Here is a 14,938-nt window from a genome sequence, read left to right on the forward strand (position 1 = left end):
CGCACTGCAGCTCCTCCGCGCGGCGGGCGCCCGGCGCTGCGGCGCGAGCTCGGCGGGGCCCCCTGGCTGCGGGCGGGCGGCGAGCGCGGTGCGCGCGGCAGCCGGCGGGGGCGCTGCGGCGCCCCCCCTTCCTCCTCCTCCTCCTCCCCCCCCCGGTGCATTCTCCGGCTGACGGGAGGGGGAGGGCAGAGAAGGAGCCCGGCCGCCATTTTCCGAGCCGCGCCGCCGCCGCGCTCGCCCGGAGCGGGGGGGAGCGGGGGGAGAAGAAAAGCGCCGCAGCGCCCGCTCCGCCGCCGCCCGCCGGGCCCGCCCCGCCGCCGCCCAGCGCTCCGAGCCGGGGGTGGGGGGGCCCGCTCCCCCCCCCCCCCCCGCCCGCCCCAGCCCGGACTGCGGCCGCCGCTCTGCGCCCGCCGAAGGAGACGGGCGAGCCCATCCCCCCTGCCGCCGGGGCGGGCCCGAGCGGGCGGGGGGGGCGCCGGGGCTGCGGCCGGGGCTGGCGGCGCCCGCCCCGGTTGCGGCGCCGCGGCTGCCCCTCGGCCGGGGCTTGTTTGCAAACTGCGCCCATTTTGTGGGGGGCCGAGCCCGCCCGGACCGCGCTCGCCGCTCGTCACGTGGTAGGTGCCGCTCGCCCCGCGCCGCTCCGCGCCCGCCGCCCCGCGCCTCCCCCGCCGCCCCTTTGTTAGCGCCGCCGCGCCCCGCCGGGCCCCGCTGCGGGGCGGCCGCCGCGCCCCAACTTCTCCGCCCGGCGGGAGGCGGCTCCCCCGCCGCCCCCCCTCGCTCCCTCCCGGCGGAGGAGCCGGGGGCCCGCTCCCCCCCCCCCCCGCCCCCGGTGCTGCGGCTCCCTCGGGCGGGGTGGGGGTGGCGCCACTTTAAATTGAAATCTCCGGCCCGGAGGCGCCCGGGTGGGCGGCGGGGTCCCGCCGGGCCAGGGCCCCTCACGTGGCCGGCGGCACCGCGGCGGCGGAGCCCGGTCCCGCTCCCCCCGGGGAGGGAAAGGAGCGGGGGGGGGTGGGGGTGTGTGTGTGTGGGGAGAATCAGCATTCCCTAACCTGCGGGGGGGGGGGGGGGGGGGGCATATGCGAAGTTTTAAAAGTAAACAGAAAAAAAATATGTAAATTGCATAACCTCAGTCTTGCAAAACGCGGGGTGGGGAGCAGCTCCCCCGTCCCCAAATCCGCCTGGAAAATACTAAGGTAGCGGTCCCCGGTAATCCCGGTGCCCGGTGGGCTCCCGGTGCTGTCACCGGTGGCTGCGTGCGGGAGCCGTGGATGTGTCGCGGTGCACTTTCCCCCTTTTCTGGGGGTACACAATAGCGTAATTTTTCATGTGGGTTTGAGCTGCTGAGCCATTTTCCTGTATTTACTTTCCGGCTGCTCCCCCCCCCACCCCACCCCCCCCCGAACCGGTCCTGCCGATCCGGAATTATTTTTCTCAAAACAAGCTGGAAGAGCACGGCTATCCTGAAATGCTTTCTGTGATCTGTATGCGTGTTTACTTCCATCACGGGATTAGCATCTTCCAGTGCTTGATTACAGAGAAATTTGCCTCCTTTTGGGTATAAATGAAGGCCATGTAAAAGGAAAAATTAGAAAAAAGCAGACCCTCCTTACAAACTGAGGTGTCATCTCTCCGCTTGTTAAATTTGTGTATAGGTGGATCAAAACACAGGCATTATATAGATTATATTGCCTGTTACGTAAAATGTACTTGAGTGACAAACTGTAGTTTTCCATGAAACTGGTCAGGATATGGGAGGAACTGCAGGTTTTTATTTGTTTTGACTGACCATTATATTTTGAACTGGTTTGGGCCATGTCTGTGTCCGCGGTTACATCATGTCATGTGTACAGTGTGATTTGTGCCTCTAAAAATAAGGCGAGGTAAAGGCGCGTTTCCCAGAGGTAGGAAAGTAGGAGAGTACTTGAGCCGTGGTACGGTCCCACTGACGACAGGGATATAGAATGCTTTGGGGGGCAGTTGAGGTGTTACGTGTTGTGTGACTAAACCTCTGCCGTAGTTAGGAATCCAGGGATCTGTTTATATATCAGCGTTTTCTCTTTAAAACCATATTTGTCCTTTTTATAGCCTTTGTTTTCATGGAGGAACCTCTGATGCTCTTCCCCTGCTTTAGCGTAGTGCTCTTGAATTTTCATTCTGGCATGTGAACGGTGCAGGTAGCAACGCTGTTCCACCTGATTTATACCATTTCTTTAATTGAGAAGTCAGTGGCCTTTTAAATCAGCGAAGGGGTAGTCGAAGTGGAGGCGACCCAGGGGCTGTAAAGGCGAAGCTGGGGGAAACCCCCAAAACCTGACGGTGGGACCAGGATCCGGGGGCAGCCTGCTTTTCCTTCCTGAGGTGTCCGCTGTCGGCCACCGTCAGAGACGAGATACGAGCGGCATGTTTTTTGGCGCGGGAGGGATGGGTATGTTTTTTTTGTAGCCACGCTGCCAAGGTAGCACAGCTGTGTAGGGCTTAATGGCTTGATATGCTGCAGGAGCAGTTAATTGTGGAACTTGGTTGTGATACTGTTATAGCTGATTTGTAATGATTTAGCAATGAGAATGACTTGTGTTCCCTCTTCAGAGGTGATAAAGTGGCAGATGACCAGGCAGATGTGGCTGTGTTTCTTTTATGCTTTTTTCCTCTCTTTTTCTTTCTCGCCCCCCCCCCCCCCGTGCTGTATGAGAGGCTCATTTGCTCTCGGAGATCATCTGGTAACTGGAGAACTGGTGAAATTCTGACATCACGCAAGTCAGGGGTGAAAACCGAGCAGCTCTTTGACCAAAGTCACTTCCTTTTGCCGTGTTTATAACTGCGTTTTTGTGAACGCAACTGCCGTTATCTAATGAACACTCTGAACAAAGACTGTCTCTGGAGTTTCAGCTCTCCACCCTTTTTCTGCTCAGGCAGCGAGTGGTGCCTGTCCTTAGGAACCTCAAAAGACTTCTCCAGGATGGGTAAGACTTAATGGATAGTGAAGTAAAGAATAGGGCCTGAGGGCTTCCTAGGTCCTACCAAGGCAGGGAGAGGGTAAAGCTTGGGGAGAAAGGGTGAGCAGCACTTGGTTTGATTTGTGGGTCTCCCCCCCGCCCCCCTTCCATATCATTTTCCTTTTCTGGAAAACTACATTTTTTTTTGAACAATTTTTTGAGAGTAGGTCAGTGATACCTCTGCCCATCCCCATTTAACAGCACCTGATTTTGCATTTTTTTTCTTTGTTTTTTACTGGACTGTGTGGGAAACAGGTGGGCCAACTTATGCAGGGAGACCTTAGTGCGGCCTTGCAGTGCTGAAAGGGGGCCTGTAGGAAAGATGGGGACAGTCTTTATAGCAGGGCCTGTTGTGACAGGACAAGGAGTAATGGTTTTAAACTAAAGGAGGGTAGATTTAGACTGGATATAAGGAAGAAGGTTTTTACAGTGCGGGCGGTGAGGCACTGGCACAGGTTGCCCAGAGAGGCGGTGGAGGCCCCATCCCCAGAACCATCCCAGGCCAGGCTGGACGGGGCTCCGAGCACCCTGGGCTGGTTAAAGCTGTCCCTGGCACTGCAGGGGGCTGGCTGGGTGGGCTCTGAAGGGCCCTGCCCACCCAAAGCATTCTGTGATTCTGTGCCTAAATGGGAATTTAATTTAGTGTGTCTCAGGTGGATCTCATATTGATTAGACCAAATAATATTTAAGTTCTGCACGTGTGCCTCTGTTCAAAGTGTTTATTGTTTCATTAAAAAGAGCCTCTTAGCATTTAGGCAGTCAGAATGGGCAGGTGATCTGAGAAGCACCATTCCTGTTGCAGCATTTTATGAATACAGTGTCCCTGCTCATAACTTCCAGGAATACAATGTCTATCTGAAATGAAAAGCAGCAAAGACTTCAGCATGCCACTTGGGTTGAGAATCCTTCCCAGCCTTGTAAACAGCAGTTTAGCTGTGTCTTCAAGGATGCCGTTTTCTGTAACAAATTGTTTAAATCGGAATGAAGGCTTTCTGTTTTTTCTCAGCTGGGCAAGGAATTGTTATACTGAAATCAGCAAGCCCTGGTGGTGCAGGACTTGAGTAAACATAATTCCATTAAACCCTACGCGTGTCCTCTTCGGCCTGAGTTCAGACCTGTGTTTTTGGAATAGTCTAGCTTGGATAAGGTCCCGTTCAGGTTTCAAAGAAAGTTAGACGATAAGTGTGTCTCTCCCCCTGCCATGAACCGCTGTTAGCAGATGACTGCCAAAGTATAACTCTGTTCAGAGAATGAGACAAACAGCAAAATGGGATATGCTAATAGCCACGAAGACTTAGTTCTGGAGGACAGAGTTTTGACAGCGCAGTATCTGAATTTAATGATGAAACTGTGCTGTTTATTTAATGATATGAGGAAAAAGGGTAACAAAATCGCATCTGAAGAGAGGAAATGGGAGTAGCTGTCAGCCTGAACAGGCCGCATCTTCATCTGTTCCTTAATCTCTTGCTGCAAACTTACTTTTGGCAGATTTGAAAACCTAGCTATTTTTAAAAAAGTTTAATTGAAATACATACTTCTGTATCAGGAACTACTTTGGGCTAACATCAGAGATGTTAGCAGAAGGTGGACCTTAAGTATTTCTCATTTTCAGCTCTATCAAATGTTAGGAGTCCTCTCTCTGAAATCTTTATAACTTCCTGTTGAAGTCTGCAGCGACAGGATATGATGGGAAAGGTTACCCTGAAGTTGCCTTACACTAAATGAGAAACAGCAAACAGAGTTCATGGTGTAATTATGGCCCATAAAAAGGAACCTGTGATGTGTGATTGAACATCACCTTCTATTAAACAAGTGTCTCTGTTCTGGAGTTCATGTCATCTTGTTTTTAGCTGCTGCCATGGCAGTCTTTGTGGATTGCGCTCTCTCCTGTGAGATCCGAGGAGCAATAAAAGCGGAGATCTGCAGTTAGCTGAGCATATGTGTCCTGGAGAACTGTGTTATGAATTCAAAATAAGTTATTTAAACTCAGCTGGAGACATCGGGCAGGGATCTAGTGATTGGAGACACTTAATTCTGCTCTTCTCTATTCTGTTATTTCCTCCTGAGGACACGGCCAGTTAACGCAAGGCACTCTAAAACACTTTTTGTAAAGACAGTTTATGCCTTGTTTTAAAATATGAAGTATTAAGGTGGTGCCATTTATGGGGCGGGAGGGTTAAAAGTTTTGGTAGCAGTCATGCTTTTGAGCAAAGGTTGGTATGACCGCACCTAGTGAATGAAAATGTGTCTTTAAAATTAAAAGGCAATTCTGTTTTTTGTTTAACTTGCTCCCTGAGTCCTGAGTTCAGGTTTTCATATTTCCTGGGCAGCTTGCCCAGATTATGCGAAAGAAAAACAAAATCTCTCTGATACTGGATGAGGGGAGACCCGGATTTCACAATTAAAGCTTTTTTCTTTTTTTTTGTCTGTCAGACTGCTTCTTTGTGCAAATGCCCCATTATTGTTTTTTAAACCACATTTCTTTTTATTTGACTGCAAACATCAACTTTGTTCTGAAGAGTGACTTAACAGCAATGGGTATTTTTATCTCCAGCCACTTCATTTTCTGGGTGAAGGCATTCTTGTAATTATTCAACTTTCCAGACTTTTGACTGGGGGGATGACAGTTAATCTTGCTTTGTGGCTTTTGTTTTTCTTTCTGACATCATATTGATAAAACCTTCTCTACCCCAGATTATGCAATTGGTTTGGTTATTTATATCCAATGAGAATTCACAGGCATAAGAGAAAATTATTCTTGAAGAAGGAGGCCTCACGTTGCTGTTTAGAGTTGACCAAAAGACCCTGCTGCTTGTGTGGACCGGCAAGTGGAAACAGGAGCTTTTATTTTAATCTTGGGGGCTTCTGGTTGGAAACAAAGGCTGTAAAAGTGGAGCTCAGTAATATCTCTCTTATTTGTTCCAGTACATAAGTACCATTCCCTGGAATGTTCTTAATATTAAAATTCTTACTTTTCCCAGAGAGACTAGGTGTGACTCTGTAGTGTTAATATATGTGGAAGGTACTTGTGTATATTTTTTAAAAATCTGTGGTTCTTATGTATGTTCTTAATCCTTTTTTCATTAATATTGCCAAAAAAAAAAAAAGCCTGTTTCCCAAATGTAGGTCATTATAAGTGTACAGTCTTCCCAACTGCACATGATAGCTGGCTTATTGATAAGTTTATTGTCCTGTAGTTGCCTGTCACGTTTCCTTAATTAAAGCTCTGACAGTTACTTCTCATGTAAAGCTCTTTCTAAATTGGTAAAAATCTGTCTTACAACTGTAACATGTTGAAAGGTGATAACAAAAGGCATGTAGAGGATCTGTTATGCATAATAGGTATAACTTTTGGTAGATGTACATTTTTGATGCGGAAAATATTTCTAGGGCTCAGGGTGTTAGCTTGTGTGTTGAGTACCTGCGTTTTAAGTTGCTCTGACTGCTGAGGTTAGAAGCATAGATGATGTATTTCAGTTGTGAAATGTATATGGATTTTATTCTAGCAAGGTTTTTTTGGTGGTGTGTTTTTTGTTTTTTGGGTTTTTTTTTTCCTGCTAAAAGACATTTGTAACCACACAAATTCAAGAGTTGGCTGTGCTCTTGATTCGTAGTGGGGGAGGAGAGGGGAAGTGGGAATTAGTATGATATTCACTTCCTTTGGGGTAGCTTTGCCTTTACCGCTTCTAATTCAAGAGCACCTTTGCGTATGTATCCTCTGCAAAACCTGCGTGTTGGGTAGGACAGAGCTTTGGAGGTGAAGCGGCTGGTCGTGTAGTCAGTTGGGGGGAGGCTTGCATCTAACACAGAAGTTATTTGTCCTTTGCATGTGTGTTGAACTTAAATCCACGTGATCACCTGTAACCTCTTCTGTCTTAATTTCTCACACAAGTTGTAGGAAAAGGGGAGTGCGCCCAGGTGGGTTTGGGCGAGTGCCTCATAGGAGGAGGTCTGGGCAAGTAAGGGGGCCTCGCGGCAGCTATATATAAAGAGCAGCCCCAGTGTGGTTTGGCACGTGATGGAACTAGACAGTAGGTGCAGGAGTTTGGATATAATGTCAGGGGTTTAAACTGTAATTCAGGGAATATAAATACGCAGAGTAGATGTGTGTGTCACCGAGCGGTGCTGGGAGGGATCGAAGGCAGAGGTGGTGTAGCCAGGGTGGCCGTGGGGGGACTCGTGTCTGCGAGGAGACCTGCTGGTAGGAGGGTGCGGGGAGCCCTTCTGAAGGGAAACTGGAATGAGCGTTTGGATGAGCGGGCAAAGCGGAGGCTATTGATACCTCTGTGTTCAGGACTTGGAGCTCCCCTCATCTTCTCATGAACCTTGCTGGAAGCACAGGTGCCTGGTTTCTCCCCCTGAAACTCCTGCCACAAAGATTTCAGAGAGCAAAAACTTCCTGTGTTCATTTTGGGCTTACTTTCTGAGGGGTTGCACAAAATCATGTGCTTAGAAACCCAGTTCTCCTTTCAAGGTCTGGTTGTAAAATTGGGTTTTAAAAGCAGACGGTCTTGAATAAGTCAGCATGCTGAAGGATTGTTTTCAGGGGTGTCATGACCCGCTAGCTGCTCCGGGGTATAGTGTGACTAGGCACATTCCTTGTGCCTCATCTAACGTCCCATCGTGGCCTCAACCTTATTCCCACTCTTTCCTCTGCTCTGTGTTTAAAAAGCGGTAAGAGTTTGAACGTTGGTGTAGTTGACGTGGCGTTGTGGGTGAAGCCACCTGAGTAGGCCGGGTGACTTTCCTCCCTCAGCGGCCTTGCGTGCCCTCCTCGGGAAGCGAGGGAAGATGGGCGACTTACGATTACTCTTGTTTTTACCTGCTTACTAGAGCCTTTCATCTTTTCTCTGTTAATTAATGTTAACTGCTCTGGCAGTGCTCTAGTTTTAAAGTGAAAATCAAGAATGAGCTTGCGGATTTTGAATGTTATCTTAAGACGCATTGTAAATGCCATGTTGGCCTTCCAGAAGAAGCTCCTATTGGATCTTAGGAAGTGAAGCGTAGCAGGAGGTGTTGTGCCGTGGCTGTTGAAGGCAGGGCTGGAGTTTGTATTACAGCACACATGCTGTGGTGGTGGAACTGGAGCGGTAGTCCAGTTAATCTGACAGTTGTCTACCAGCAGGACTTCTGCAGGAGGAGAAGCCTCTTGGTCACATGCATGTCAGCTCAAGTGCTGTGAGTCGTAGACCCTTGGTGGCCAACCACCAAAAAAAGGGACCCGTGGGACCTCACATCAATCTACTAATATTGATGGGTGACAGCAGTTTAGGTAGAACTTGCCAGCGTGGTCTGAGTCCCAGAGGCAGACACAAGATTCGGGATAATTCTTGGAATTACTGTCAAAATTCTCAGAACACTCTGGAAGTTCCTCAGACTGTGTCCATGTGTTATTTGTCCTTCTTACGGTCACCTCAGAGGGATGCCTTACACCCTCTCCCCTCCAATTCCCTGTTAAGAAGAAATTACTGATAAGTGTAATATGGCTTTAATAACAACCAAAACTTAGAAACTTAGGGGAGGGAACATACTTACAAATGCTGTTTAATGTGTTGTTTTTTTTTTTCCCGAGGGTGGTTTGTAAGAGTAGAGATCTAATTCAGTGTTAGAAAAACCAGTGCTGTCTAGCATGCAGATAGTTTATAAGGACCTAAATGAAATTAAAAAAAATACACCAAATAACTTTTGAAGGTCGTCTTTAAGTTACTAGAACAAAACCTTGTTCTTAAGGGAGGCTTTCCAGGCTTCCAAAGTATTTTAAATGCTGTCTGCCCAACTAAAAATGAAGCCAAGGAGGGTTGCAGTCCCTTAGTAGGAGGATTTTTCTTTTCAAAGTGAGTTTGCTAGCCCAGAGAAAAAGGCAGTATGAAAGTTTCGCTTCCGTTTTCTACTTCTGTTAATTTAACTAAAGTTGGTGACCTACAAATTTACTCTAAAATACTCTTCAGCCTAGGTAAACTCCTAAATGGCTGCAGTGCAATGCAAATATGTTCGGAAAGAATCATTGCAGTCAGCACCAAGTGCAGGTTTGTCTGCTTTCTTGCAGTATGCTCTCTCCTAAGCTGCTCTCGATATCTTGCAGTGCTGTGGTGGTAATTGTGATGAAGAGCACTGATCCAAGAGTATTCCTTTGGAAGACAGACCAGCGTGTTTCTGCAGAACTGAGAGCACCCATTAGGAACAGTCATTCCAAGTGTACCTGTCTCTGTACTGAAGGTCTTGGTAGGAGGCTGGAGTTGGGGAAGTCCTTTATTCTGACAGTTTTCCTCCCTCTTCTCCCAAGGGTATCTTAGCTACAAGTGGAAAGTTCCCTGCAACTTCCTTTTTTTCTTTCTTCCCTGAATAGTCACGTTCAGTCTTTATTTGTGGACCCAAATGGTGACTAAAAGCCATTTTCAGTGAGCGCGCAGTAAATTTTTAGGCATGCAGTATTCTTTTTTCAGTAAAGACAAGGTATAGTTGATTACAAAATATGCTAAGTTCTGTCAACAGGGGACTTCTGAAGTCTGAACCTACCTCTAGTGTCTCTGTATTTCTGTTACAATAGCTTCAGGTTTTGGTTTTTTTTTTTTTTTTTTGTCAGTCCCTCTGTGAGTGTATTCTTTCTTCCCTGTCGTCTTCCTCTGTGTCGCCTAACTGGGTTTGGCGAGAGAGTTAGCAAGACTGCAGGTGATCTGAATCATAGACCTGGTGAGGGACCTGCCAGTGGGCCAATGTACATGTTCACTGGAAACCAAACAGAGCAAACACCTTTGAGCTTGTTCTGTGGGCCTTCCCTCCATGGGGATATGGATTTGTTTCTCTAACTCATCTCTGACTTTTCACAAAAATTCAGTTTTTAGTACTTAGTCTTTTTCAGCCCTAATGTCTGTCTGTGGTCCCTGTTAGGGGGAAACACCTGGTGTGACGCTGGGGAGCAACTGTGGTGCAGCTGAATGAGGCTAGAAGCAAAACTGGCTGTTAAATTTTGCTCATTCAACATATTCAAACTTCAGATAGTCCTCACTTTTCCTGTGAAGTGGTATATTAATTTGGTCATTGGGGTGTGTTAATGAACAGCTACAACAAGCTTATGCAAATTTATGTGAAATTAGAGGATTGGCATATCAGGCAAGAGATTAGGGCAACTTCTTGTTACTAAATTGACACTGAAATAGCTTATGAAGGTGCTAGATAAATTTTGCAGCAAAAGGAAAATAAAGTACCTGTTGCACTGCTAGCATAGCCTGTGCTGTGGGTTATGTGAATGCAGTTAAAAAAAAGACATTAAAAAACACTGAGGCTTTTAGTGGCAAAGAAAGAAAGAAAGTGACCAGAAACGTGAAGGTGATGGAGGGGGAAAGGTTGCAATATACATGAATGAAAGGTCTTTGGTTATTTCTCTTAACTTGTTTGATCTAGTTGAGTTAAGCCATGGCTTGCTATTACAGTCAGAGCGTAGAACTGCTCTGTCATGGTGTGCGTGTGGGTTAATCTTTATCCATGTTCTTGAAAGAGAAATGGGAATTGCTAACACTGGAAATCACCTGGCTTATTTGGAAATATACTTCTGGGAAAGTAGGTTTCATATACACCAGGGAAAGGACTTTCTTCAAATCCAAGGCTTTTCAGGGTGGGCTTGCCAGTGGGTGTGAGGTGGTGGCATTCCTTCAGCCACTGGTTGTTTAAGCATATGGAGATTTGTTCCCCTCAAGCACTGTCTCTGTTACATGTTATAGTTATAATTTGTCATTCCTAACACACCTGAGCTGGCAGCAGAAGCAGTGAAAACTGTTTTACAGACATAGCTCAAGGATTTTAAAGATGAAGTTGGTGAGCTGCTGGCATTGAGGAACGGGTGTTAAGCAGCGCCAGACCTTTCATGAAGGCCTGGAAGGATGCTGGTGTGCTGGGTGGATGGGCTGAAAGATGAGGATAGTAGTTACAGGCAGGCGCTGGCTATGGGAGATCCTGAGGACCAGCTCGCATATTGCTGCTTCTGGTTTTACCTGCCTGGTGCCCAGACGGCTCCACTGAGCGTGAGGCTGGTGGTTGCAGAGGGAGGATGCTGTGCTGAACGTGAAGCTTGCGTGGCTTTGCCAAGAGTTGATAAGTCTCGCTGCTGTTGTCCATCTTGTTTGTTTTATTTTCTAAAATTGCAATGCCTAACTTTCTCTTTTTCTTTCCCTTCTGTAGGCTGCCCTCAGGAGAGGCAGTGGGAGGCAGTGGAGCTGGCCTCGGCACCGGGAGAGGCTGGACTTCCTGTCTCTCTGTGCTGAATGGCTGCGATGGCGCCCGCTCTCACTGACGCAGCAGCTGAAGCTCACCACATCCGATTCAAGCTGGCTCCCCCGTCCTCCACCTTGTCGCCTGGCAGTGCCGAGAGCAACGGCAACGCCAACAACATCCTCCTGGCTGCCAACGGCGCCAAAAGGAAAGCCATTGCTCCGGAGGATCCCAGTTTAGATTTCCGAAACAACCCTACGAAGGAAGAGCTGGGCAAGCTGCAGCCACTAGTGGCCTCTTATCTCTGTTCGGATGTAACATCTGTTTCTTCAAAAGAGCCTCTGAAGCTGCAAGGAGTCTTCAACAAGCAGACAGTCCTTAAATCTCATTCTCTGTTATCTCAGTCCTTCTTGAAAACAAGTGATCTGTTGGGGAGGCAACCAGTGTTGGAATTCACTTTGGAGAATCTAAAAACAATGAGTACTAATAGCCAGCCACCTCTCCCACAAGCGCCTGTAAATGGCTTGGCCAAGAAATTGGCCAAAAGTACTAATTCAGACCATGAAAACTCTAGTTCTCTGAATGGTGGGAAGTGTGCTCCTCCTTCTGCTGCCCTCCAGGGTGTTGACTATAACACAGGAGGTTCTGAATTGGGGGACTTGAAGACCGGGTTGACCAATTGCACTCTTCCACATAGAAGCCTTGATGCAGAGCACACAACTCCATTTAGCAATAATAGCGCTGCAAACAAGTCTGCCCTTAATTCCACGGAGCAACAGCGGGTGCTCGAGGGCAGCAGTGGAGAGACTAGGTTGCCTGGTGTTGCTAGTCACTCTGACTTTGGGAGCAGTAAGTTGGAGGAGCAGAAACCTTCTCTGTTGGCCGGCCACCACAGTGCTCTTGACTCCGAGATGAGGACGAGGGCACTGCTGCGACGGCAGGCAGACATTGAGAACCGTGCCCGCAGGCTGCAGAAACGCTTGCAGGTGGTGCAGGCAAAGCAGGTAGAGAGACACATCCAGCAGCAGTTGGGTGGCTTCTTGGAGAAAACTCTGAGCAAGCTTCCAGCTTCAGACCCCCTGAGGCATCGGAGCCAGCTGATGTTGACCAGGAAAGCAGAAGCAGCCTTGAGGAAAGCTGCGAGTGAGACAGTTACTTCAGAAGGCCTAAGCAGCTTCTTGAAGAGTGATTCAATATCGGAAGAACTGGAGAGATTCACGGCCAGTGGTATGGCAAACTTGAGATCCAGCGAACAAGCGTTTGACTCGGATGTCACTGACAGCAGCTCGGGAGGAGAGTCTGACGTTGAAGAAGAGGAACTGACCAAAGCAGACCCAGAACAACCCCACGTACCGCTGTAAGTAGCAGTCATGCTTTGCTTGCCTCTGGTGGGGGGAGAGCAAGGTGAAAGGTGGCAGATGGAAAGTCTGGATTTTGTAGGAATGTTTTTCTCTGTTGATGGGCTTAGATCAAAGAAGTAATTGTTAAAACTAGTGTGGTGTGATTTGCTGCACACTTCCTAGTTCAGGCAGCACATGCAACATTGAAGATAAAATTCCTCATCCGCACGGTAGTCATTGGTGTTCTTGTGGAGCAGCAGGTCCTGGAAATGCTGGCTGGCTGGAGTGGTGCAAGCATGCTGCAGATACAAACCTGAAATACTATAAGTGGTTCTCTCCATGATGTGTTGGACCTGTCCCCCGAAATGAACTGTTTGTCTTTTTACAATGGGAATCTTTGTTGTAAACCAGTTATGTGAAGTAAGGCCAATCTGAATCCTAGTAGCTGACAGTGTACCTGTGACTGGGGAAATGGGGGGGGGGGGGGGGGTGTGTTGAATGAACTGCCTGGGAAAAGGGAAAAAAAAAAACCCCAACTCTCTGAAAGGATGTGTGTTCTCTTCTGGGCATCTATGGAAAATACTGCTGGGAATTTTCTTCTTGTCTCTGACTTGCATTACATGAGGACAACAGCTTCATAATTGTGTTGTTAACTGGATACTGTTTGCATAAGTGTTAGGTGTCAATTTGTGTATGGAGGAGGAAGATCCTCATCAAGGGAAAAGGTCTTGAGACAGGTCAAGGAAGAAGGGAAATCTTTCTTCCAAAGACAAGTGTTTTCCCTAGGAGGGCGTATCGCAGTATTTTGAATACATCTCTTAAAAAGCCATATTCTGTGTCTAGTCTGTGTAAAATCTTGCTTGCATCAGTAGATGATCTCTTCCACCCTGATGGACCTATTGAACTTAAACCTCAGTCTGGGAAGTATAGCTACAGTCGACAAAAAGCTCCTTGCAGCAGTCACAGGGGTCTTGTTTGGAATGCGGATGGCTTTCTGATGAAGGCTGGAAATAGTCACCAGGACTTTTGCATACCTGCACTATTCTGGGTTTGTTCAGCGCTCTGTGGAGAAATAACTGAATGTATTTTGATACCTGCTGTCCAAAGTAATGTTAATGGCTGGTCGAGTACTGCGTAACACAAATTTTACTGAACTAGGTAGGTGGACGTGAACAGTGTGTACTTGGTAACTTCAGCGTGCACCAAAAACATGCTCATATGGATGAGTGTGGATAAACAGATGTTACAGCTCTTGAATATTAAATTCCAGCTAAATGTCACATTGTGTTTTAAGATGTTAGCATAGGATGAATTTCAGTATGTGAAGTCTTAAACATGGCCTAAGTTCGTCTTTCTCCCAGCGCAAAGCTAGTAGTTGAGCATGTGATCCCTGCTGGCTGGACATAAAGGCATTCTTGTGCTGTTAGAGAAGAGAGTTTAATAACTTTATTCCTCTTTTATAATGTCCGCAAACTTACTGTTGGGATTAGTAGTAAAATTGTATTTATAAGTATTGTAATTGTTATTAGAGGAGACATTTGATTAAAATTCTGTCCAAAGTAATATTAAATTTCCCATATTGTGCGTTTCATAGATTCATGTGTTGTCTAGCAAAGTGAAATTTCTTTGCCGCTCATCTTAATTCTGAGAGGAAGTGCGGTATTCAGAGACATGACGCGTGAAATTCTTTGCTGACTTTTTTGCCCTTTGTGTTAGTCATGCCTTTACATTCCTCAACCTCTGAGCCAAAGATTTTAAAGCTTATAAAAAGAACGATCTTTCTATTTTCTATAGGTTCAGAAGCTGGTGTGTATGCATACTGGCATCTAGGCCAGGCCCACCAAACCTAGTTTAAAGTTTATGCCTGTGGGTATTTAGTAATTAGTCTTCCCAGCATTGACTGTCCTCTTGGCCTGAGTGCTTTGACACTGGGTCTCGTGAGCTCTGGCATTACTGAAGTTGAGGCTGAATGCACATTTGTGCTTGTTAGCAAAACTGAAGTCAACCTTAAGAGCTGGTACAAGCATCGGAGTACTTCTGAATATCATTCTTTCCAAAGTAGTGCTAAGAGACAGGAAGGGGAAGAGCTGACTTTTCCTCTGGGAAGCTGCCTTGGGCCGGCTTATTGCACAGAACCATTGCTTTACGTTTGTGTGAGCACAGAACAGCGAAGGCTTTTTGCAGGGTTGCTCAAGTATGGCTGGATTTTGCAGCTTGCTGAATTTACTTATTAGAGGGAAGACTTTGACCCTGATTATTTTAACTTCAGTAAGGAAATGGAGTATCTTAATGAGCGTAAAAACTTCTGTCTCATCCCTCAGTTGGCATCCTTTGGCTGTGTATTGTTCCTGGGTGCCCCTGCCTTCCCTCAAGAAACTGCTTGCTTGCTTCTAGCTCTTT

General features: G+C 47.4%; 1 protein-coding gene across 2 annotated transcripts in view; it reads left to right on the forward strand.

Moving 5' to 3' along the window:
* The first annotated feature begins 581 nt into the window (after window positions 1-581).
* KANSL1 (KAT8 regulatory NSL complex subunit 1) overlaps window positions 582-14,938 on the forward strand; it is a 92,424-nt gene continuing 78,067 nt past the window's right edge. For both annotated transcript variants that reach the window (XM_075722610.1, XM_075722611.1), the window contains exons 1-2: window positions 582-614; window positions 11,169-12,555. In XM_075722610.1, coding sequence (XP_075578725.1) covers window positions 11,252-12,555 — 1,304 coding nt within the window. In that variant the 5' untranslated portion in view covers window positions 582-614; window positions 11,169-11,251. The remainder of the gene's footprint in view (window positions 615-11,168; window positions 12,556-14,938) is intronic.

This window comes from Pelecanus crispus, chromosome 18 (genome assembly GCF_030463565.1).
Source record: "Pelecanus crispus isolate bPelCri1 chromosome 18, bPelCri1.pri, whole genome shotgun sequence".
Lineage (NCBI taxonomy): Eukaryota > Metazoa > Chordata > Aves > Pelecaniformes > Pelecanidae > Pelecanus > Pelecanus crispus.